At 41.6% G+C, this 23,339-nt stretch overlaps 3 protein-coding genes across 3 annotated transcripts; 2 read left to right on the top strand and 1 right to left on the bottom strand.

Moving 5' to 3' along the window:
* The first annotated feature begins 9,911 nt into the window (after positions 1-9,911).
* On the top strand, positions 9,912-12,068 carry LOC102704224. The gene is made up of 4 exons (XM_006649993.3): positions 9,912-10,260; positions 10,614-10,730; positions 11,180-11,350; positions 11,553-12,068. The coding sequence occupies exons 1-4, from the start codon at positions 10,177-10,179 to the stop codon at positions 11,658-11,660; spliced, it is 480 nt and encodes a 159-aa protein (XP_006650056.1). The 5' UTR covers positions 9,912-10,176; the 3' UTR covers positions 11,661-12,068.
* Positions 12,069-13,573: 1,505 nt separating this feature from the next.
* On the bottom strand, positions 13,574-17,471 carry LOC102716769 (putative tRNA pseudouridine synthase). The gene is made up of 7 exons (XM_006651292.3): positions 17,144-17,471; positions 17,009-17,044; positions 16,449-16,561; positions 16,194-16,342; positions 15,952-16,096; positions 14,729-15,145; positions 13,574-14,379 (listed from the first exon to the last, which is right to left on the bottom strand). The coding sequence occupies exons 1-7, from the start codon at positions 17,406-17,408 to the stop codon at positions 13,948-13,950; spliced, it is 1,557 nt and encodes a 518-aa protein (XP_006651355.1). The 5' UTR covers positions 17,409-17,471; the 3' UTR covers positions 13,574-13,947.
* A 159-nt stretch (positions 17,472-17,630) lies between these two features.
* Positions 17,631-23,300, top strand: LOC102715539 (protein pleiotropic regulatory locus 1-like). The gene is made up of 18 exons (XM_040522694.1): positions 17,631-17,828; positions 17,922-18,064; positions 18,177-18,201; positions 18,303-18,402; positions 18,605-18,689; positions 18,777-18,833; positions 19,459-19,540; positions 19,623-19,715; positions 20,561-20,624; positions 20,733-20,818; positions 20,897-20,998; positions 21,088-21,171; positions 21,469-21,529; positions 21,608-21,674; positions 21,753-21,830; positions 22,543-22,607; positions 22,751-22,828; positions 22,922-23,300. The coding sequence occupies exons 2-18, from the start codon at positions 17,934-17,936 to the stop codon at positions 23,092-23,094; spliced, it is 1,431 nt and encodes a 476-aa protein (XP_040378628.1). The 5' UTR covers positions 17,631-17,828; positions 17,922-17,933; the 3' UTR covers positions 23,095-23,300.
* Positions 23,301-23,339: the final 39 nt, after the last annotated feature.

Here is a 23,339-nt window from a genome sequence, read left to right as displayed (position 1 = left end):
TGGTTTCTGTCCTATAGACTCCGGTTCAACGTCTCGAACATATTTATACTATGCTCGAATTAAATAAAGGATTGAAACATATATGGCTCTTCCAATCTTAATTCCATACCAAGTGGCCACCTAGCCACAGCAACTTTCTTTTTTCTTATATCTGAAAAGTTCTGCCACCTCTCTCACTCTGTCCGCCTGGGATCAAGCAGTCTATATTAAATTTGTAACCTTTCCCTCCGTTCTAAAATATATAACCATTTCTACTATTTAAATCCTATACCAAATATAAACATTCGTAGTATTACTTATCCCATCAATTAATTATTTCTCATTGAAAATTCTTCTTATTTTACCCCACTATGCTTCTACCTCCATTCATTATTCATTTATTAAAGTCTTGTTTGTTTTAGCTTAGGATTATTGTCATCAGGATTATAGAAATAATCTAAACAAATAATTAGATTATTGTGCTAGTTTATTATAATCTAAAGTCTAGATTATTATAATCCAATAAGCTACTGCATTAATACTGTTTTCTAGATTATTGAGTGCATAAAGACCTACCACCCCTAGTAGTTTAAATCAATGTCCTATCTTACGATGCATTACTTACTTCAACGTATATTAATATGCTTCAATAATCCAGATTAATATTTATTCCGCTCGAGTCCTCCGTCGCAAGGCAACAAAACCGGGCGCTAACTCATGAACAAAAGGCTCGTTTGTTGCTATTGCTCCCTCCCTCTGCCAACGATTTGTTGGCGATCGGCACGTGTGGGCGGGCGCCAACACGGAACCGGACAACGCACGGCGGCAAAGATATCTTTCCCCGCCCCCGTGAGAGAGCATTTCTCCTTGGACGTACCGGCACTGCGTACGTATACATGCACGCGCCGCCCTCTTCCAAAAACAAAATAGCTCCAATATATGGCTAGCATTGTTATCACGTTATGTACTTATGTGCAGCGGTGTGAGCTACGGCCTCTCATCAGCGACGCGCGCTGTTGCACGGAGTGACAAAAAAAACTCCAGCTAGCGAGCGAGTGCGAGAGCGAGCTACGGGACTGTTTGAGGAGCTTTAGGTTCTGAGAAATAGTTGCTTAGTAGCCAGCTTCTGATAATTTGGTAAAGCTCCTAAACCTGGCTTCTCCGGCTTCTGCGTTCTTAGTTTATTTTTTTAAGAATTTGTAACTATAGATTATTACAAGCTATGAACCGCTTCTGGCAAAAGCAATTTTTAGGGCTGTCAAGATCCCTAAACAGGCCCATAGCCAGGCGTGCGGCATGGAATTCTCTAGATAATTGCGCTTAACTATTTCAAGGGGGGCAAGTATGCGGGCAAATAATGCATACACTATTCATGCAACAGCAGCTAGTAGTGATCGATCGTTGTCTTTATATGTCTAGAGGAGAACCAGCTAGCTAGTCCCAAGCAGGAGGTGGGCTTAAATATCAGTGGATAGTACAGATTCACGCTCATATATATAGAGATCAATGTAATGTTTGTCGGGGGTATACAGCGCGTAATAAGTGATCTCAAGTGAAGTGAAGTTATCGCTTATGAGCTAGAAAGACATCGCCGCACCACAGTTCAATTTTATCAAAGTGCCTAACCTGTTCCATTCCATTTTTTAATAGATGTGGATAGTTTGGTTCAACTCTAACTCAACATCTTACCCCCAAAAAAAAAAAAAACTCTAACTCAACAGCTCTGCCAAACCAACATATAAGATACAAGAACTGGAGCTCCACCACAATTTTGCATCGAGAAATTTAGAGATAAGATTAAGTTTCATTTAGTAGCTTTTATTTTTCACAGATACAATTGTTTTTAATACACAACCAATTTTAATTAGAAGTCAATATACATTTCTTAGCTTCTATATTGATACAATTGTATTCTGTATATACCACTATATCGATTTATCAATCTAAACCATATTAACGACATAATAATGCAAATTAATTTTCCTCCTTTTCTAAGATAATAGACATAAATACATACATATATATTCATTACATCATGTGCTACTATTAGGTTTCTTCTTCACGTTTTTTTTCAATTATAATGTTTGATTGATACGTACCTATTATGTATGGGAAAAGTCTAGTTTTGGTTTCCACACTTTTCGTTTTGTCTATATTTAGTCCCCAACTTTAAAACATGATTTTTTGGTCCTTCAACTCCTAAAGCCATGCAAATTTCGCCCTCTAGCTAATTAAACAGTTTTGAGTGGTTTCACTGAATCATCACGCGAACTCAAACTTAATTGAGTGCACAGGGTGGCACTAGAGCGGTGCGCGACAACCGATGGCATCCTCCGGGTGGTGTCGGATGACAATCACGACATGCTCAAGAGCCAACGATGCACACTGCCGATTCTGCTCACATAAATGGATGAATTTTGCACGGTTTAAAAATTTGGAGACCAAATTTAGTCGGCATCAAAGTTTGGGGAGCTAAATCTAGCTAAACAAAATAATAAATTGAGAAAAGAGAAAGATAGATTCAATCCTTTTGTATGCAGATCTCTTATATAATTACACCCTCATATTTTCGCTTATGCCATAAGCCAAAATTTAAATTTCAATCTAAAATTTAGAGTTGATTTTGAGATTTTTCATATTAGTTTATTTATCAGACTTTGCTTTTAGATAGGTAGGAACAAATATATAAACTTTATTCACATATTATTTTCATCCTCATCTTTTGGCTTATGCTTATGATTATAAGCCAAAATTTGGACTTCAACCTTAAATTTAGAGTTGATTTTAAAATTTTTTTATCAAAATTTATTTTCCAGTCTTGGCTAGCTTTTAGATCAGTAGAAATACGTAAATAAAATTTGTATTCATAATTATTCTTCGATTACAAATCTGTCATTTGGTTTTTTTAAATAAAAAACCCAATCACCCCTTTTTATTTATAATAAATACACCGTCTCGGTGTTTTTCAAAGCAGAAAAAAAGGTAACCTTCTTAGAGCATCCCCAACATCTCATCTAAATTTGGTCATCCATATCTTCATTTGGATAATCATCTAAACTAGTTTCATCATTCATATCTCTGTGTACTCCACTAAATCATCCATATATAACATTCTCTATATCTATTTGGAGGATGGAGAGAGATCATCTAAATTGAAGGTTCTCTCTCCTAATATGGATGACCTCTAAAAATAGATGATAGGATAGCCCGTTCTGTTGGAGCTTAATTTGTAGTTTTCATCCTCTATTTTTAGAATAGAAGATGAGATAGATAAGTTGTTAGGATGCTCTTAGTCTCCATTTGTACGCCATGTGTACCGCACGCGTAGAAACACGCATGCTTGCAAGCGCGCGCTAGGTAGGCCGCTAGACAGCTGCCGCCGCCGTCGTCGTGGCTCGCTCCCCTCGCTATAATCCGAGCCCACCACTTCAGTCGAAACGACGACGGACATCGATCGTCAGCGTACGCGCGGCGGCGCCCCCCTCCCCACCCCCCCCCCCCCCCCCCCCCCCCCCCCCCCCCCCCGCGCTGCAGGTGCCCGCCTGTGGCCGCTTCCCACCATGCACCTCGCGATTGATCACGAGCAGATTCCCCTCCCTCCCTCCCTCGCTCTCCCCCCGCGCGCCCCCACGTCCGATCGATCCCCACCAACCCCCCGCGCGCGGCCGGTAGCTTCAATCCCCCCCCCCCCCCCCCCCCCAACACTGCAGCTCCAAGCAGCATCAGCTGCGCTGCTGCCTTCGCTGGTTAACGTCGATCCATCGGCCCCACACGCACGCACCTCACCCCCACGCCATCCTAACACGTAAGTACCGTCACGGATGTACTACGTTTTTTTTTTCCCTCTGTGGTGCTCCACCTTCCCACAAGTGAATTAGTGAGTATGTGGATTTAGAAAACAATATTAAGATTGGCTCATATCTTCTTCAATCTTCGTTTGATTCATCGTACCTTCAACTCTTTATTCCCTTAAGTAATGACATAAATTTTATTGGGAGGGCTAAAGGGTTCCAATAGCATGAATAGGGTTAGAGCGGCTCTAGCCTACACAACATGGGTGGCAGATCCACCCTTGTGCATGGATATATTATAATATGTTCGTCCGTCTCAAAAATGTAATGATTTTTTAAAGTAGAGATCAAGGTTGAGAAGAAAAATAATGTTATTTAATAAATAAAGAATGTATGTTGATAAGAGAGTTGGTATGGATAAAATAGAAATAGTGATTCACAAGTAGTAAATAATGTTAGAAATGTGTATATTTTAGGATAAGATCTAAATGTTAAAAAACGGAGGGGTATGCGTATGCATGTGATTATTTTTGTAACGTTTTAAATGTATACATAGTTGTTACTTAACATATATAAATATGTATAGTTTGGTATACATGCATGCACCATCGATCGATCACATGGTGTGCCGTATGCGTATGTAGGCGCATGCGGTGGTCACACGGTAGATATAGTTTAAACTAGTTATCCCGGCCGTCGTCGTCATTCTCGAAGAGAAACAGATTAAAAACTTATCGCCTCGTACGAACGTATCTGCTGCCCTCTTCTGTGTAGCCCAGCTGGGATATGTTGGCTGCCAAGCTCCTAGTTGCAGGGCAGCAAACAAGGGGCATATATATGGCATGCATTTGTGTGCCATAGTTGTATATATATATGAAATATGATATGGAATTTAAGCCTTCGGGAACATGTACTCTTGTTTCTTCTCTCGTTATGTACCATAAACGATCCACTTTTATTGTAAAAAATACGAGATAATTAATATAGGTTAGAGTTGGTTATACAAGTTGTTTGCATTTTTGGTTGTTCTCAAGACATCAAGTGCCTCACGTACATCTTGAGCCAAGAGAAAATAATGCACTCATATATCATATATATCAGTCCATTCGATCAACCACACATGCTAGCTTGTCTCCACAAGACACTACTACATAAACCATTTTTCTGTACGAGGGACCAGGGGCGAAGCTAAAGTAAAATAGAGGGAGGTGTCACGTGTATCTGAATTTAAATCAGAGGAATGAATAAATGGTGAAAATTCATAAACTTTAGTTAAAAATTTTTCCAAAGGGGGTTCCTGGGAACCCCTTTCATACAAGCAGCTTCGCCACTACGAGGGGCCGGGTCAATAGATTACATGAGGACGACTTGTGGTGGCGCCTGGAAAAATCGCCCCTACGGGAGCGGGTCGACAAGCCGCATGCGAAGAGACATTATCGCATGTGGCTGCTTAAGATAATCATCTTTCGCATCTGGTCGTCTTAATATCGATCTTCGCATGCGACTGGGCCGGCCGCATGCGCAAATGGTGATCTTTGCAAATATTTTCGCGCATGCGGACTGGCCAATCACATGCAAAGATGGTTTCGGCTCACATGCGAAAATGCTTCCTGTATTAGTGAGGACCCATCCGACCGTTGTTCTCTGCAATGCTATGTCTAGAATTTTCGCTTCTATTTATGCTTATGAGTCAAAAATTATATTTTAAACTTTAAATTTTGAGTTGATGTATGGTTTTGTCATAATTTATTTTTCTGTCTTTGCTTTTATATCACTAAGAACACATATATAAAAGATTTACCTATAAATTATTTTTAATTATTCATAAGAGGTTTTACTTATGCTTAATTTGAGCAAAACAATGACGTCGTTAGTATGATGGTCCAATATACACAAAATATTCTTATATACTAGAATAGAAACATGTATGCCTGGGGTCATTGTAAACCATCTACTTCTCAATCAATAGATCAAGTATTTTCGGCGCATCGCCACCCTCCTAACCGAGGTTTCAACACCGGCGGAACTTGGCACCTGACGCGGGGCTGCATCGCTTCGATCTCCGGCGGAGGGGTAAGTCCTACGTTCCACCGGGCCACGGTAATCGCATCGGCTAGATTAGGACTGTCTCGGTTCGGTCCGATCAACTAATTTGGTTGTGCGATTGCTAGTTATCGTATCAGTTTCAGCTTGAGTTACTTCCGTATATTGAGTTGATCTGGTCGACCACTTTGGGTAATTTACGTCGATTTGATATTTGCTATTTGGCATATTCAATCTAGTGTTGTCTCGGTTTGGTCCGATCTAGTAGATTGCCTTTATCAGATAGTTTATATCATGTTGACGTATTTTGCTTATTGTTTTATTGGAGTACCAGCCTATAAGTTATCAGTCATCGGCTCATTGGCTTGATAGCAATCTAGATTGTTTAGTATCTAGCCTGATATTGCTAGGTGTAATCTTGAAACTGTCTCAGTTGGGTCCGATCATCTATGATTATTCTTAGCAATCTGGGTTATAGATCTTGGTCGTTTGTCAGTCGTTTATAGCTGATGATCCTTGCCGATCTACATGTTTATTATATTTACATTAATAGAGTAGTTGATTGCCTTACTGCATTATTTTTACATCAATCGGCTTGATTCATTTAGATCGGTAGTTATTTATGTTGCATCGGCTTATGAGGATTACATGTAAATTGGTTTTAGCCGATCGTAACATATGATTCATTGTTTATTCCAAGTAATTCGTCGGTTTATTTATTAGCCTTATCGATCTTCATGTTTCCTATAATTATATCATGCTCGACCGCATACTGTCTTGGTTAAGTCCGATCTATGTATGTTTGGTTCGATTTGGTTATAGGGGCTCGTCCGATCGCCTAAGATTAATAAGTAACTTGACGGATTACGTTGGTCTAATATTTAACTCAAGTTTATTTCTATCAGGTTTCTAGCCGATCCAAGCTTTCAACGGCCGATTGCTCAACCTATCAGCTAAATATTGCTGCATCAACGTCCGATCGGCTGAACAATTACTTACCTATCGGCTCAATAGCCGATCAACTCGTTTTATTCTTTATCTTGTCAGTTACAGGATCAAACTGACTGGCACGCCCACGCACCTTCTAAGAATTTAGGTCCTGCACTGGTGCTGTCTAAGATTGACTCCCAGGCCTTCATGTGTGACACGTCAACGTTCATATTTTGACGTCAACACACCTTCATCACCTCACCAGCTTACAGCGAAGGTGAATCTGTTGCTGTCTTCAATAGCACAATTGTCATTATTATCACTATAACAAAAACCTTACGTAATGGCACTTTTATGGAGACGAATTAAGACTCCTATAGCCTAGAGACATTGTTTAGAGGTATTTTACAAATTGCCTATAGTGTTTTTACCGTAGAAACACTTTAGAGGTAGTTTTCTAACCTAATTTAATAAATTAATCTTATATAGACATCTTTATGGTATTTTATAATTTGCCTCATATGTATCGGCACTTTATTAAGACATTTTAACTTCTTAAAGACACTTAATTGGAGTTGAATTCATACTAAATAACTAAATATATGTAAGACATGATATTAACAAACAAGTAATCACCTAAGGTCAAGATGGATAGGTGAATGATAAACAAAAAAAACTCTCATTTCAATAGGTCTTGAGTTCAAGGATTGTTAGGTGTAAAAGATTTTTTTTTCTATTTTTCTATAATGGTTTGCTATGGTGGCCGTATAATATAATGTCTCTATAAGAATACCGCAATGCATAGAGACACTTTATAAATTGTCTCTCTGTTGGTAAAGACAAATCACCACAAGGCACCTATAAAGTATTTTTTTTAGTGTCTATACTTGTTGTAAAGGCATTTGAAAAATATAGTATTTAAAAAAGTGTTTACATCTCATTTGTGTTGTAGTGTATGCACATGGTTTTAGTCGAAAGAGAGCAAGATCGAGAGAACCATATCTAAGTTGAGCATTGGTGAAGAATATGCACACATTTTGGTGTGTATCCTATATAAGGTCAAATATAAAATTGGTGAAATGAAAAATAAAATTAATTGTTCAATTGTGATTTATATGTCCAGATAGATTCATAGCACTTATGTAGTACTATCATTAATATTAGATAGCTACATTTTAGGATGAGAGAATATATATTATTGTGTTACATATTCATTCACAAAACCAAAGATGAAATTTGAGGTACACATGCAAAATCTATACCACTATATAAAAAAAGATAATGGTGGTGACAATGAGTCTGTCCCACCACCATCTCTGTTATATGGGCTATCATATCAACACAATATGTGTGACTGATTATGGTGCTTTTTGTACTAAATTTTCCAAGTGTAGTATTTTGTTTTGTTTTGTATTTTTCAAATGAATTTTTTTATTTTTAAACACAATATAACACACCATCGATCTTTTTTTAACCAATTAAAAAAAGAATTCAACAAGACTTATTTTTTTCTATATTCAATAACATGTTGCAATGTACATGCATTTATTTAGCAAAAAGAATAAATCTAATAAAAAACTGAGTATCTTTCTATAATAATAACAACAAACATTAATAATAATAACAATAATAATAAATCCAATGGAGAATGTGACTTCTACTCCCTCCATCCTAAAACAAATCAACTTTTCAGTTTTTAGATATAATATTTGACTCTTCGTCTTATTAAAAAAAATTACGATTAATAATTTTATTTTTATTAGATGATAAAACATAAATAGTACTTATATGTGACTATTTTTTATAGAATTTCTTTAAAAAATTTTAAATAAGACAGACAGTCAAACGCTCGATAAAAAACCAAAATTTGTTTTTTTTTGACGAAGCGAGTATTTTTTTTATGTATAAAGCGGCAGTAAAGTATAATATTAAGAGCATCTAGACCTATAGCTAGCCGAGCTAATTAATGCTGTGGTACTGGTCTTCCATTCCTTTTGCTCTAGTTGGGAATGGCCACCAGCCCACCATATGCATGGCGCCACATATGAATACACATCAGAATGTTTCATTAATTTGGCTGGTGATCGGTCTCATGGTTACCCTACCCACACACATCGTTCTCCCTGGCGCTGTCAAAGGGGGAAAGAAATTTATTCAGTTCACCGGCCGGAGGTAGTGCCACTACCAACCATGCTAGCTACTACTATATGTAGTAACAGTGTCGTTTGGACCTTGGATATTTTGTGTTCCATTATGGGGGCATCCGATGTATTCGATGATCCTATATAGTATATTGCACACCACGTACAGCAAGTTGTTCATATACAAGTCCTTGGATAACTAATGGCCCAGTTTTTCTTCAGAAAATTTGCTAATGGTCAGTTGTTTAATCCACACGGGATGGAGGACGCAGCACTGCATCTTGTCAAGCAGATTCCTTTTCTAGCTGGTGATGCATGCACACAGGAACCAACCATATCCACGTCCATCTAGCTACATGGATGGATGGATTTGTCGCTTAATTCATCTTATGTACGTGTTTTTGCACATATATATAATCCAGTTCCCTCAATTAAGCAGCCAGCCCACAACTTCTGATCACTGTATACATATTGTAGTAGTAAAGTTAACTAACTTTCATGCATATCATGCATGTGTGTTGGGTGTGCTCCCTGGAAATAATAAAACCACGCCTCGAAATGCCAGTTTCGTATGTCACATCTAGTTTTAAGTAATAGCAAAAATTGTATACATGGCTAGAACGAAACACAAGAGCGATCAATATTTGCCGAACCCTATCGTCCACTTGCTCCGACGTCGTATGCAGCACGATGTATAGGTTAGTCGATCTTATTTTGTCTCCTCTCATATAGATTCAGAGATATGTACATATACTAGTAAACATATATATATGGCAGGCAGGCATACGTCCAATACTTTGCGTTCTTTTTACTAATTTTCTTTTCCTTCACTGAGTTCTCATTCAGTTATATATATTTCCTTTTTGTTCTTTCAATTGATTTTTAAGATGAGAGGAATATATTAAATGATCAGAAGGATACAACAATATCGTCACGTGAGTGGCCACGGCCGGGAGAGCCGAGAGCGAGAGGCAGCCACACTATATACATATGGAGAGTAGTGACCTTTTCATCTCGGCGTTCTCCATTTGAGCTATCTTAAGCTATACTAGCAGCAGCAGCAGCTCTGCTCTCACCTAGCTACCAAGCTAACTACTACCACACTTCTGCTTCTCTTTCTCTTCTTCTCTCTATCTTTTCTCAAGCTGTGTATATGTATATCTCTCTCTATTCAATTGGGCTGTCAGGCTTCGTGAGCCAGCTGCAGCTGTGCCTGTGATTGTGTTTGTGAGAGAGATAGAGAAAGGAGAAAGAATTAAGAGGGCGAGAGAGCTGCTGCTACAGAGAGGAAGATGATGTCGTCGAGGGAACGCAAGAAAGCGGCGGCGCTACAGGAGAAGCTGCAAATCCTCCGCTCCATCACTCACTCCCACGCTGTAATTAATCACTCGCCCTCCCTCTCCTTGTTCTCAAGTTTTCTTTTTCCTCTCTTTGTTACTTTCTCATGTGAGAGTGAGAGCTTGTCAGTGATCGAAACGATACCATGCGTCAGTTCTGTAGTCCCCATCAAATTCGATATATATATATATGTCGCACATATATTACCTGCAGTTATCCCTGTACATGTATATATCCAGCTGAACATATGTGTTGTGCTCTGTTAGTTAGTTTGGATAAATTAATTCGATCAACATTAATTATATATTATTACCGATATATATTTGTATGGTTCTTAATTCCCCGGCCATGGATAGATGAATGATGTGTCTGCCGTTGTATATGTTTGCAGCTGAGCAACACGTCCATCATCGTGGACGCGTCCAAGTACATCAAGGAGCTGAAGCAGAAGGTCGTGAGGCTGAACCAGGAGATCGCTTGCGCGCAAGACGCTCTCAGACAAAATCGGGTACGCATCAAACTCATCACACGCCTTTAGCTTAAGCTAGCTCAAGCTAGCTAGCACACAACAGTGCATTGATTTGCTTTCTTCTTCTTTCTTTCTTTTATTTTTTTTCTTCTGCTGCTGTTCTGTTATACTTAAATTTCGTACTGGCAAGAGAGGACAGGCCAGCACTAGAAGCCAACCTGCGTGTGGCTCTAGCATAGTTCACATGCACGATGTAATGCTACAGTGGCTAGCTGATGAGCCAGCCAGTTTAATGGAGTTTTGGATTGGTCAGTGCTGGTAGTACGCGTGCGTACACGCACGCGCACTGTTGCACAGACAGAACACGCAGTTAATTAATGCTTCCATGTCTGCATTTATGAGTTGTGTCTGAATATCTGGTCAGTGTGATCGAGCTGAGCTGAGCTGAGCTGCTGACTAGATGGATACTATGGTTTTACACCATGCAGGTGACCGTGGAAACCCTAGGACACGGGTTCCTCGTCAACGTCTTCTCCGGCAAGAGCTGCCCGGGCCTCCTCGTCTCCATCCTCGAGGCCTTCGACGAGCTCGGCCTCAGCGTCCTCGAGGCCACGGCGTCCTGCGCCGACACCTTCCGCCTAGAGGCCATTGGTGGCGAGGTAAACATGCAGTCACGTTAATTAACTTAATTATCGGATCAGTCGTTCGATCGAGGCCAATTCAATTTGGGTAGAATTCATTGATCCCTTTCGAGAGATATGGGAGATGTTTGGATCGATATAGCAAGCATCGAGGCATTTCTGGACGAGAGCTTGACATGCCTTTTTCTTTGCCTGCTCTGTACGTATGTTGCTCCTGCAGAACCTGGTGGAGAAGGTGGACGAGCACGTCGTGAAGCAGGCCGTCCTGCGGGCCATCAGGAGCTGCTCCGGAGATCACCACGACGACGAGGAGGAGGACGACGAGTAAGCATGCACAGAAGCGGAGAAGCTAGCCCTTCCTGGCTACACATATCCGCCGTTTTGTTGTCCTCGCCGCCGGGCATGGCTGATCGATCGCAACAATTTGCTCGATTAATCTGTTCTGTTCTTTCTTTCTCCATTTCCCCGGGCCTTCGATTTCTTCCTTTCTCTGATATCTGCCTCCGTCGTCTACCCGCCGGCGGTGCATGGTGATGAGATGCATGCATGCATGGTAGGCTCCTAAAATTAAGTTCGGTGAAACAAAGTACACCGAACCATTTCCTGTGTAATACTAGTACTGTTAGGGGAGCATATCATCAAAATTATTTATATATATATGTAGTCTATGGCAATAAGATCATGTAACATATGTGATGGGAGGTTCGATTCGATCGATCGGAAGCAAAGCTGAATATATGCGACGTTACGTTCTGTCTTGATCTTGATCTGTAGCTTCACCGAACAGTGGGTACCATGCATGACGACACCGAAGCCCTGATCGATGTCTTAATTTGAAAGTTTGAAGCTCCCGATCGAGCATGATATGGCACGAAACGCAACGATTGGTGGCTGGCTAGCAGTAGCACCGTGCTCTGCAACAGTGGCTGGCATGGAGTGGCTGTGGCTGCCCCAGCTGGTGAGCAGCAGCGTGTGAGCCGGATAGGCCAGAGGCAGACGTCTCTCCATTCACAAGCGTGCCGCACTGCTCATCACCACCACTGTAGATGCATACCACAACCCGGTCACGGTCAGATGAAAAAGGGTGCATTGCTTATATATATATATATATACCGGTTCCAAAATCCACGGAACTACGTACCGGCGGATGCAGCATGCAGAGATAAAAGATAACCGGCCAATGAGAAGGAGGCTGAGACGACTTGATAACGCTTTCATGATATCCGTTGCAATGCCGATCGAGATATGGAGCAGCAAAGCAAGGTGCTCGGTCACAGTCGCGTTCACGGCGAGCAGGGCGGATCGAGGAGGAAGCAGCGGGATGCCGTGCCGTTTGTCCAGGGGACACGTACGACGACGACACCGGAGAGACAGACACGGCGCCCTCCCTGCCGCCGCTGCGCTGCCACCACCACTATGCTCCCGTGACGCCCGCGCGGACGGATCGATCGGGCGGGTGCGGTATCCCGCCGCGTGATCGCGTCGGTTTCGTCTCGCCTCGCCTGTGACTCTCTGGGTGAGCTAGCGGGCGCGCGGGGTCACGCACGCGCTGACGCGAACGTACGTACGCCCGTCTGCCCGTCCGTCCCCCGGAGCAAAACAACAAAGACGGTGCTGGCCATCGGGCGAGCGCACCGCGTCCCGCGCGCGGTCTCATGGGCGTAACAGTCACCCGCTCTGCTCTGCTCTGCTTCTGCCCTGCTCTGCTCTGGGCGAGGGCACTGAAGCGGAGAGGGAGGACTTGATCAGTGCTGCCGTGGTGGCGTGCGTGCGTACAAACACGGCGTGGGGGTTTGTCGTTGTCGCGGACGCGCGCGCGCGCGCTCCAGGTGAAGCGACAAGCTTTTGCTGCTGCGTCTCTCGTCCTCGTCCTCGTCCGTCCGTCCAGCAGCCAAGATGGCCCAGAGGAGCGTACGTACGTACGTTTGCGTCGCCGAGAGGGCTCACGAGGGACAGGAACATCTGCTGCGCGCGCGGCGCGAGGCAGTCGTCGTCGTCGTCGTCGCCGCCGCCGCTACGGGCTTGGACGAGGGGTCCGTGCTCTGGCGCCCAGACACATCGTTTTCCAGCTCGGACGACGGGATTTGGGCAGATGCAGAGGGCGCTCGCTGCTGCTGCTCGTGAGGCGACAATTAGGGCACTGAAGCTCTCCTCCACAGGTCACGCTGCACGGGACGCGTGACTGACGAGACGCGCGTTCAGTTGAGAGTTGAGACAACGGGCCAGGAGGATTAACCTACGAGATCGGCAGATGATTATGGTGTTTGCGGAGTTGCAGTATCTGAATATGGCCAGGTGACGATGTTCACCTCTGATTTTCTTTAAAATAACAACTGACCAGAGTATTGCTCTGCAAGATTTTGCAGTGGATACATGGCTTAGGCAACGGGTAAACAAGCATTTAATTGAACCAAATCTGCATGTATGAACTAGGTCTTATCCTTGGGGATAAAATGTGGCCCTAACATGAGCTCAGGATCCGTACCCTGTTATCCTTGGGGGATGAAATGTGACCCTATGATTCTGCCCAACAGTCAGGTTGCTCTTGTTATGAAGAAATGTCTGAAATAGAATCATGCTTCCTCTTCACCAAATCAGTCGATGGGCTTAACAAATCAGTCGATGGTAACATTCTTTCTAGCCATTTTTACTCGGTCGTAGTCCGCTTTCCATACTCTATAAGCACTCCTAATTTCCTCCAACTGTGAATCTGGTATGCTCGTGAATTGGTCCAAGTTCTCTACCCATTCTTTCCATGGAGGCATGGATGCATCCAAGAAGTTTGCTAGCTCTGGCAGAAGAGCTGCCTTGTAGAATTCCATAACCCCCTTCTTCACTTCTTCAGATTCATTCATTGATTGGATCCCAGGCCGAACTATACTCCCTTGCTTGTTCTTCAGGCAGAAACTGTTGTCTCTAAGGATCAGAACTTCAGAAGGGGCAATTGGTAAGACAATGCGAGAAAACTTTGCAAGAGACAGTGCTATAATATCTTTGGGTAGTAATCCGCGCTTAACTGCCACAGCAGTACCAACCATCTTCCGGATCTGAGGTCAAGAGAAAGAAAGACATTATGGCAAAGCCATAGTTCCATGTATGCATAGTACTTTTACTGTTACCTACAGTTCATATTGCAAGGTATATAAACCATGAACCCAAACCAACAATTTTGCTGATTATGCATAGTTTCAGAAGGAACTAGCCTAGTGACAGTAAAAACAAAATACTATAGCATAGAAACAGTTAAAAAACTTTAAGAACTGATTAGTCAAGAGGGGTATTTTTGGTATCAAGTATGTGACTCCTTTGGCAACAAAGAACAACAATAAGCATAATACTATTGTGGATTTTTAGTTACATTGACGGGGTTGGGGGCAATTCTTATGGTCTGCATACCTGATGTAGCATGAAAGATACTCCAGATATGGTCAATTCCACAAATTGCATTCCTGATGAACTCTGCAACTCTCCACAGGAGAATGTGAGGATATCCCTGAAGTGTGAAGCATTCAATCTATCATTTTCATCAGGCTCATGGAGCCACCTAGCTCGAATTTGCACCTGCTTCTTAGAAAGTTCAGGACTATCCTTATAACTGTTTTCTGGTGCACTAGAACCAATTAATGATGAAGAGTTCAAGTCTTCTTCATCGTGATCTGAACTAGTTCCATCATCAGAAGAGATTCCCTCCATACCCATTTTGGAGGACATGGAATTTACAGCTGAGCTTGCTCGTTTTACCTTTCGATGCCTTCCTGCTAGAACTTTCCTGTACTTGGCACGGGCAGTGTAATTATGAAATGGATGGTTTCCCTACATGTAGAACCAATTTAATGAAGCTGCCGCAGATGCAGAGTAACCCACAGAATGAGAAATAAAAATACTGTGACTATGTCTATAATTACTGTTGAGTAGAAAGGATATGCATGCCAAACCATTCGGTGATGGTTCAGGGAAACAACCCGCCTGGGCTATGTACCAATCAGATGTCTCTTGGAAAATAGCCCAGACATCCAAAAACGAAATTACTACCAGGATCAAACTGGGCTAGGCTTTTTGCAAATTCACAATTCAATAATTGATCCAGTAACTTCATGAAAACAATATAATGAACCAGGAGTCCCTCATCTATTTAGTTATACCACCTCTACATGTTTCCTAAACTTCAATTTAGTCTAGTATTTAGATGAACTTACTAAAAACTCTTCACTGAAGTCCATCCATCATTAAGTAACTGGAGATTGACAAGTTAGGACACAGTGATGCTATTGAGCCTGCTTAACATTCCCTATCTGATTCCAAGCATGCTTTATGGAGCTAAACAAGTTTTTCCACTTCATTATTTTCCATCTGATTAATTGCAGCTGGATGACTGGATCTAAGCAAAGTCAGTAACATGCGAGAGTGATATTTGAAATAAAGGTCCACAATGGACTGACATGACAAAATTATATAACCTTATGTGAATTTACTAGTCCTACAAACATATGTTTTAGTCTTATTTAAGAATAGGGCAGTATTTGTGTCACTGTGTGTCTCCATAAACACATCTCTTCTTTCAAAGAATTCATCAAAGGAATCATTTGTCATGTTCTTTTGCAGTCTAAGCATACACATACCTCAAAACCCTTAAGAATGTAGTTGAATTCTGACAAGTGCTCCACTACTTCGTCAGAGCTACAGCCATCTTTAATTCCAATTATTTCTGCAGGAATAAGATACAAGTAATCCCGGTACAAGCATTCCTTCCTTACATCAAAACTCCTGATATTGAATGCATGTTGTACCATGAATAGAAAAGTGATTTTTCCATGTGTAACTCAAACTGATCGCTCTATATCAATGATTTTGTATCTCTAACCTTTGTGCAGGCAAAATACTGAAAACTCTAACATTATCTGGTAAATTGGAGTTAATGAAGTTTGAAAGAGAAATCCCATCAGGGTCATTCTCCCATGCTCGATCAGGAATTTCCATTTTTAGAGAGATCATCGTGGCCAGTGAATGTACCTGAAATTAGTCCGTTCTAAGCATGCATCCAAGCATTTGTTAGACAAAAGAAAGAACACATTAGAATGGTTTGTACAAATCTATAGGTTAAAATGTAAAATCCTACCCCTTTATCAGTTCTACTACTCCTTTCCCAGCCAACTTTTTGCAGCTTTCCATAATTACTCTCAAGAATGCCCCCTGTCTTGAAGATGGCGGTTTCCAAGACTGACTCAATTGCTGCCGAAAGAGATCCGAAAAAACCAATTAATGTTTACATACATACTCCATTACACTAGCACTCTCATAATGAGATGTCGCATGCAGGTCTTATATAGTGTCAATGTTCATAATAAACTTGCCATGATAACATATGATAATATCAATCTGGATCTTTCCTAAAAGTGTTAACGGTAGAATATTTAGACCTAGATTGTTATTTAGTTGATGGCAAAAAAAGGACATACGCAAAGCAAACATTATGTCCATGCATAGAACAAATGATAACAATTCGATGCGGCTAGAATGAAACTGATACCAATATTCTAGTACCACCACACTAGTTTTGCAATGCAAGCTACTCGTATTTTTCTTGACCGCGACATTGCAATTTTGAGCTTTTCAATCTCGTGAACAAAGAAGCAGCACCTAGGAAGCAACTATCAAATCACACAAATCAGAGCTTACTCGAGTCCGCGCTGAGCTCCCGCTGCTTCTGGAGGCCTACATGGACAAAGAGGCCATAGCAGTGATGAATACGCGCATCATTGCTAATTCAAAGCCTGAGCAGTAAAAACATCTCATCCAGCCACAAAACCAAACCTCGGTACTCCGTGCCGACGTAGCCCACGCGTAGCACGACCCTCTTCTTCCGCGCGGACTCCCACCTGATGCCCCTGCCCCCATCGTCGGAGCAGGTTGTGAGCGGAGGCGAGGTCGGCGCGTCAGAAGCCGGGGCGGAGGCGGTAGAGTAGGACTGGCACAGCGTGGTACGGAGGACCCTCGGGTTCACGCGGCGGGCGAGGAGAGCGCAGGGGTAGTAGGGCCTCCAGAGAAGACACGACATCGCGGCGGCGGCGGCGGCCATCGGCGGCGGGGGTGGAAGAGACGATAAGACACCGCGAAGAAGAGAGGAAAGAAAATAATGAACGAGCATTTTATAAGTGGGCCGAAGTACATGGGCTTTATGTGGACCCAGTAAACAATTCAAAAGGCCCCGATCTTTGATGGGCCGTCTCGTTGGTGGGCCGGTTACTCCGGCCCACTTGAACACCTCGCCGAGGCCGCCTCGCCCGATCCCCTCTTCGCCTACTCGCGGTTCGCGAAGCGCCGTCACCGTTGCTTGCTTCCACGCATCGATCCTTCGGCGACATCACCGGCGGCAGCGGCGGCCGGGGGAACGGACGTGACCGACCAGGAGGAGAGAGAGGCAGCTTGGATCTGCAGGTGCACGCGGGCGTAAGGGGAGAGGAAGCCGTCTCCTGCGCGCGCTCCGGCGCCTTCACCGGTAAGCGGCAAACCCTAAGCGTCTACTAGCATCTCAGTAGAGTTTATTAGCTCAAATCTGTCATGCTGTGTGCGTTTTTTTTGCCGTCGGAAGGTGCTGTGAGTCATGGCGACGGCGGCGACGGGGGAGCCGGTGGAGCCGCAGTCGCTGAAGAAGCTGAGCCTCAAGTCGCTGAAGCGCTCCCACGACCTCTTCGCGCCCACCCACTCCCTCCTCTTCACTCCCGACCAGGAGAGGTAATCCAGCGTGCGGGCTCCCCTCCCCTCCCTCCCTGCCCATTGTTAACCCCAGAACCCTAACGCACTGTTACTAACTGTTTTCCCCTTTGGCTGGTGTCGCGGACGGCAGCAAGCAGGTTCGTGTCAGCTGCAAGGTCTGTTCGCACGTCTCTGTTGATCTCCGCTTGCTAGATTCCATCTTTATTTGCTTAATTGATGAAGCCCCGAAACTTGATGGTGATGTTGTATCTTGCAGGTGAATGCAGAGTACAGCGCGGTGAAGAACCTGCCAACAGATCAGGGCCGGGAACAGGTGAAGAGTGTTGCAGCAACTTCGACTGCATTGGCACTTCCAGGTAAAATCTGCTGCCCGTTTGTTCTATCTTCTGTTTTACATAGGTGAAATCTGATGGTGCTTTTGAGCAATTACCGTACTAGTACAGAAATGTATTAGATGATTTGTGCTGCAAAAATCGAGACACCTGATATAAGCATAGCAAGCTGTGTTGAAAACTGATTGTTTTTACATTTTAATTGAGCTTACAAATATCTTGTCAGGAACACAAGGTGTCAAAGATGCTGATAACAAAGGCAGCAACAGTACTGCTATTGTTCCTGCACCACATATGCTCCCCAAAGCACCGTAAGACCATCCATAATTTTCTTGACTGTAACTTGTTTACTCTATTCTTAATTGTAGGCACTGAGAAGTTCCTTTTTTGATTTTTAGGGATTCGACAATACCAGGCAAGAATACAACCCTGTCGATTTCTGGGTCATCTGACAGGTTTGTTCACTTATCTTTGCTTTTATTGTTGACATGCACCTCAAACACCTTGATGGTTCCCAGTGTGGCTAAACCAAAAACAGAAATGCCCTCAATTTAAACTTTGAAAACCTAGCTTGTGGCATTCCCCATAGCCCTCGAACTAGTATTTTGGTGAATTATTGGATATTTGGGTGGTTCTTGGTATAACTTTGAGAACTTGATGTGGTTGTTATAGAAAATGTTGTGCCAACGTGTTGGGATTCTATTATTGTTTAGGTGCTTCCCAGGCTCTTAAGGGCATGTGTAGTGTGATGCCAAGAAAGGCTAAGAAATTTCAGCCCCCCAAACCAGGATCTAGCAAACTGGATGGGAACCAGCTAAGCCAAAAGTTTCTGCTTCATGCACGCCTAAGACATTCAAACATATCCTTAATTGTTTTCAAGTATGGGTCAAAGTAGAGCTAAATATTACAAGAAAAAGTTAGACTATAATTCCTGTGAGACATGGCAGTGAAGTGGAAAACCAAGCTCCCCTCACACTAGTCACACTAGTAAGCCTTTATCATCCATGATAATAGAATAAGTTGAAAAAGATTCTAACTATTTCTGAAATTTAAGTTTCTAATGGCTTATATCTCTTTCAGATTCTCTACATCTGCACTTATGGAAAGGATACCTAGTAGATGGCCACGGCCTGTATGGCATGCTCCTTGGAAGAATTATAGGGTAATTTATTTTTTTTCATTGTGTGCTCGATTTTCTAGTTTTGGCTATAATTTGTGCTAATGGTTTCTCTAAATGTATGCAGGTGATCAGTGGTCACTTGGGATGGGTGCGATCTATCGCATTTGATCCAAGTAATGAATGGTTCTGTACGGGTTCTGCCGACAGGACAATTAAGGTGAGCTCTACAGCCTGCACTCCTGTAGTTTATTCTATCTCTCACCTTCTACATTTAGTGTTCCAGTATGTTCTCGATTTTTTTACATTGTATATTCTAAGTCTTAGTTTATAGATGTTGTGTGTCATACATCTGAAATCCTGGTATATTTTCCATTTTGCTGGATTATCTTATCTATACGTTCCCTAAGTTCAGCAAAAGATCGCATGGTATGACAATTAGGCAAGTGGGGCTAGGGCCATAGCCATAGACACAATAAAGTACTACCTTCGTTTCAAAATGTAAGACTGTCTAGCATTGCATAGATTCGTATGGATGCTAATGAATCTAAAAATATTTAGAAACAATATGCATTGATGTATAGATGAATCTAGTCGTACAATATGAAATGGAGGTAGTATTATTTTCTGAGACTTGCATTCTGCTTGTACATGAACGCACATTTCCCTTTTTCTTTAAACTTATTTCTATGATATACATATCCAACATAGGAATGGCAGTTTGGCAAAGTGTCAGCGCATCTTATGTTTCATATCACAACTTTAGTTTGTCTCCTCCATCACCCTAATTTGTTTTAAGTGCTAGTTTTAGCTCCACGCCAGGTGTTTGTTTTTATCTTTTATGAAGTTTTCTGGTCCTGTCATCTGAGTTTATTTGTCCATCGAGTTTTCAATGTTTCTTCTAAATGATTTGATGATACGCCTTATAGAAAAACCAGGCCATATCTTTGTTCTTCTTCCTTCTTGTTTGCTAGCAAATTAAGCTAACAACCCAACTTCCCCCAACAAGTAAAGCTATTATAAATCCTGTTAATTTATCCACCATGTGATTCTGTCTTCTTGTAGATATGGGACCTTGCATCAGGAACGCTGAAGCTTACACTGACTGGCCATATTGAACAAATTCGTGGTATGTTTTTCTTGGCCTTTGTTAACAGGGTCTGTTTAGCAGCCTTGAACTAACTTTGTTTTATTCTATAAATTCACTAATTGACAAATTCGATGTGCATTATTGTAGGGCTTGCTGTGAGCCAACGGCACACATATTTATTTTCTGCTGGTGATGACAAACAAGTAAAATGTTGGGATCTTGAACAAAACAAGGTTAACACTGTTTGATAGATTGCAGTATACAGGACATATTGGCATTCTCATAACCTTTTGTCTATTTTCCTTGTTAAGGTTATTAGGTCTTACCATGGGCATTTGAGTGGTGTTTACTGTCTTGCTCTCCATCCAACAATTGATATACTGCTGACCGGTGGTCGTGATTCAGTTTGTAGGGTATGTAATCACCTATTGCAAAGCAGATTATGCACAATTATTAGTATATGATGCACTAAGGTTCTGATTTTGCTAACCGGCATACACAGGTCTGGGACATTCGAACGAAAGCACATGTTTCTGCGTTAACTGGTCATGATAATACTGTATGCTCAGTGTTTGCTCGTCCTACGGTAAGACATTTGAACCTTTCATAGCTTATTAGTAGTGTCCAGTTTTGCAAATCAATATTTTCCTTAGTTGAAGCCTTTCTTGTTAGCCCTGTTATGGCCCATTCTTATTCATATCGCAATTACAGACCAGCTGAGTTTTCTTTTAAAAATATCAATGAGTAAACTATTGAAGAATGATCTTGAACACATTTATCTTATACATTGAGGTTATTGCTTGTTTTGGGTAGTTTCTTTATACTATTGCATACTAGCATATCATTCTTTGAAAAAAACTAATCTTGTATTTATTTGTTTCAGGATCCACAAGTTGTCACTGGCTCACATGATTCAACCATCAAGTTCTGGGACCTTGTAGCTGGTAATTTTACTATCAAATTTGACTGTTATCTGAGTGGTTTCTTGTTAAATGTTTCCCTTACAGTTTTTTTTTCTATAGGGAGGACTATGTGTACTCTTACACATCATAAGAAATCTGTTCGGGCTATGGCACTGCACCCAAAAGAGTCAGTTTCCATACATCATTACATATCTTTTCATATAACCTAAACTGCTGGAAATATTTATATTTTTTTCTTGGGCAGGAAATCGTTTGCATCTGCATCAGCGGACAATATAAAGAAGTTTAGCCTGCCCAAAGGCGAATTTCTACATAACATGCTGTATGTATTCTTTTCACATTATTTATGATATTAACAGTCTTTGTGATTTATTTCTGTGTAATTTAGAACATTGACATGTTGTATTCCGCATTATAAAATGATTGAATGCTTGATTTGAAGCTCATGTAGCTTCTAGTACAAGCTTTGCTTGGGAGTTCAATATTCTGAACTTGTTTCTTCTTTTAACTTCTAACCTTATATTTACGAGGAAATGCGTTAGTTTAAGGTGAGAATCAGACAGGCTATTTGTTCTACCTAGACTGTAAAAATTATCAATTGCACTAAGCTCATACTTGGTTTGAAAATTTGTGATGTGTAGTTTTGTTACCTAGTTTTAAAAACCTTTGAACAATCATGTTGTATAACATTTACTTTTTACCGAGTTCTTTATGAAATATCCTTTTTTTCTCTTTGGCATGTTTGGTGACTTCAGTTTAGACTTAAATCATGCACCCTGACTTATTTAGCGGGAGAATGTGTTTTGAAACAGTAACAGGGTTTGAGTGGAGGTACATGATGTGCTCGAGTGCAAAAAAAAAAAAAAAATCATATTCAGATACCTTTATAATGTTAGCTGCTGGACATGATGTCCTGGGGTGGATAGGGAGTTATGCTCTCATTTCAAAGGCTTTTCTCAGTGTTGTAAACAAACATCAGCTAGGAGGTTGTGTAAACATTCCACTGAAACATGTTACGGCTTGTCACCTTTCAGGTCACAGCAGAAAACCATCATAAACTCAATGGCTGTAAATGAAGATGGTGTCTTAGCAACTGGAGGTATGCATAGTTGGAGCCAATTTAGTTTATTAAAAATTGATGGTTCTAATATATTTAGTACCCGCTGCATTGTCTATGCCATACTTGCTGGCTGCTACTTACTGTTTGCCGATCATAGTATGAAGTTCTAATATTGTGTGCAGGGGATAATGGGAGTCTGTGGTTTTGGGATTGGAAGAGTGGCCATAACTTCCAACAAGATCAGACCATAGTCCAACCTGGTAAGTATTGATTTGCATCATGTGTTGGTTGTTAGGATGCTTCTTTAACTGTCACTAATCGTCCGCCTTAATTAATCTGATGCCCAATTGTAGGATCACTGGAGAGTGAGGCATGCATATATGCCCTTTCATACGATGTCAGTGGCTCAAGACTTGTGACATGCGAAGCTGATAAGACAATAAAAATGTGGAAAGAAGATTTGACAGCCACGCCAGAGACCCATCCTATCAATTTCAAGCCTCCAAAGGACATCAGAAGATACTGACCAGACAGGGTACTTAAACTCTTTAAATGTCTACATGTGGTACATGTTGTAGTGTTTACGCTAAAACTAAATTGTGAATTCCATGCGGCAGCCTGGGATGGACCTGTTTAATTTTTGCCATGTTTCGCATCACCAAATCCTATCTATCGAGCAGAATGTTAACTGTAGGAAATTTTCATATATTAGAAGAGCTTCCTCTTGGTAAACATGTGTTATTATCTCTTAGCTGTTGCACAGCATTTGCT

The sequence above is a fragment of the Oryza brachyantha genome, chromosome 3, assembly GCF_000231095.2.
Source record: "Oryza brachyantha chromosome 3, ObraRS2, whole genome shotgun sequence".
Taxonomy (NCBI): Eukaryota; Viridiplantae; Streptophyta; class Magnoliopsida; order Poales; family Poaceae; genus Oryza; species Oryza brachyantha.
Note: the sequence above shows the minus strand (reverse complement) of the source record. Positions and strands in the feature narration are given on the sequence as shown.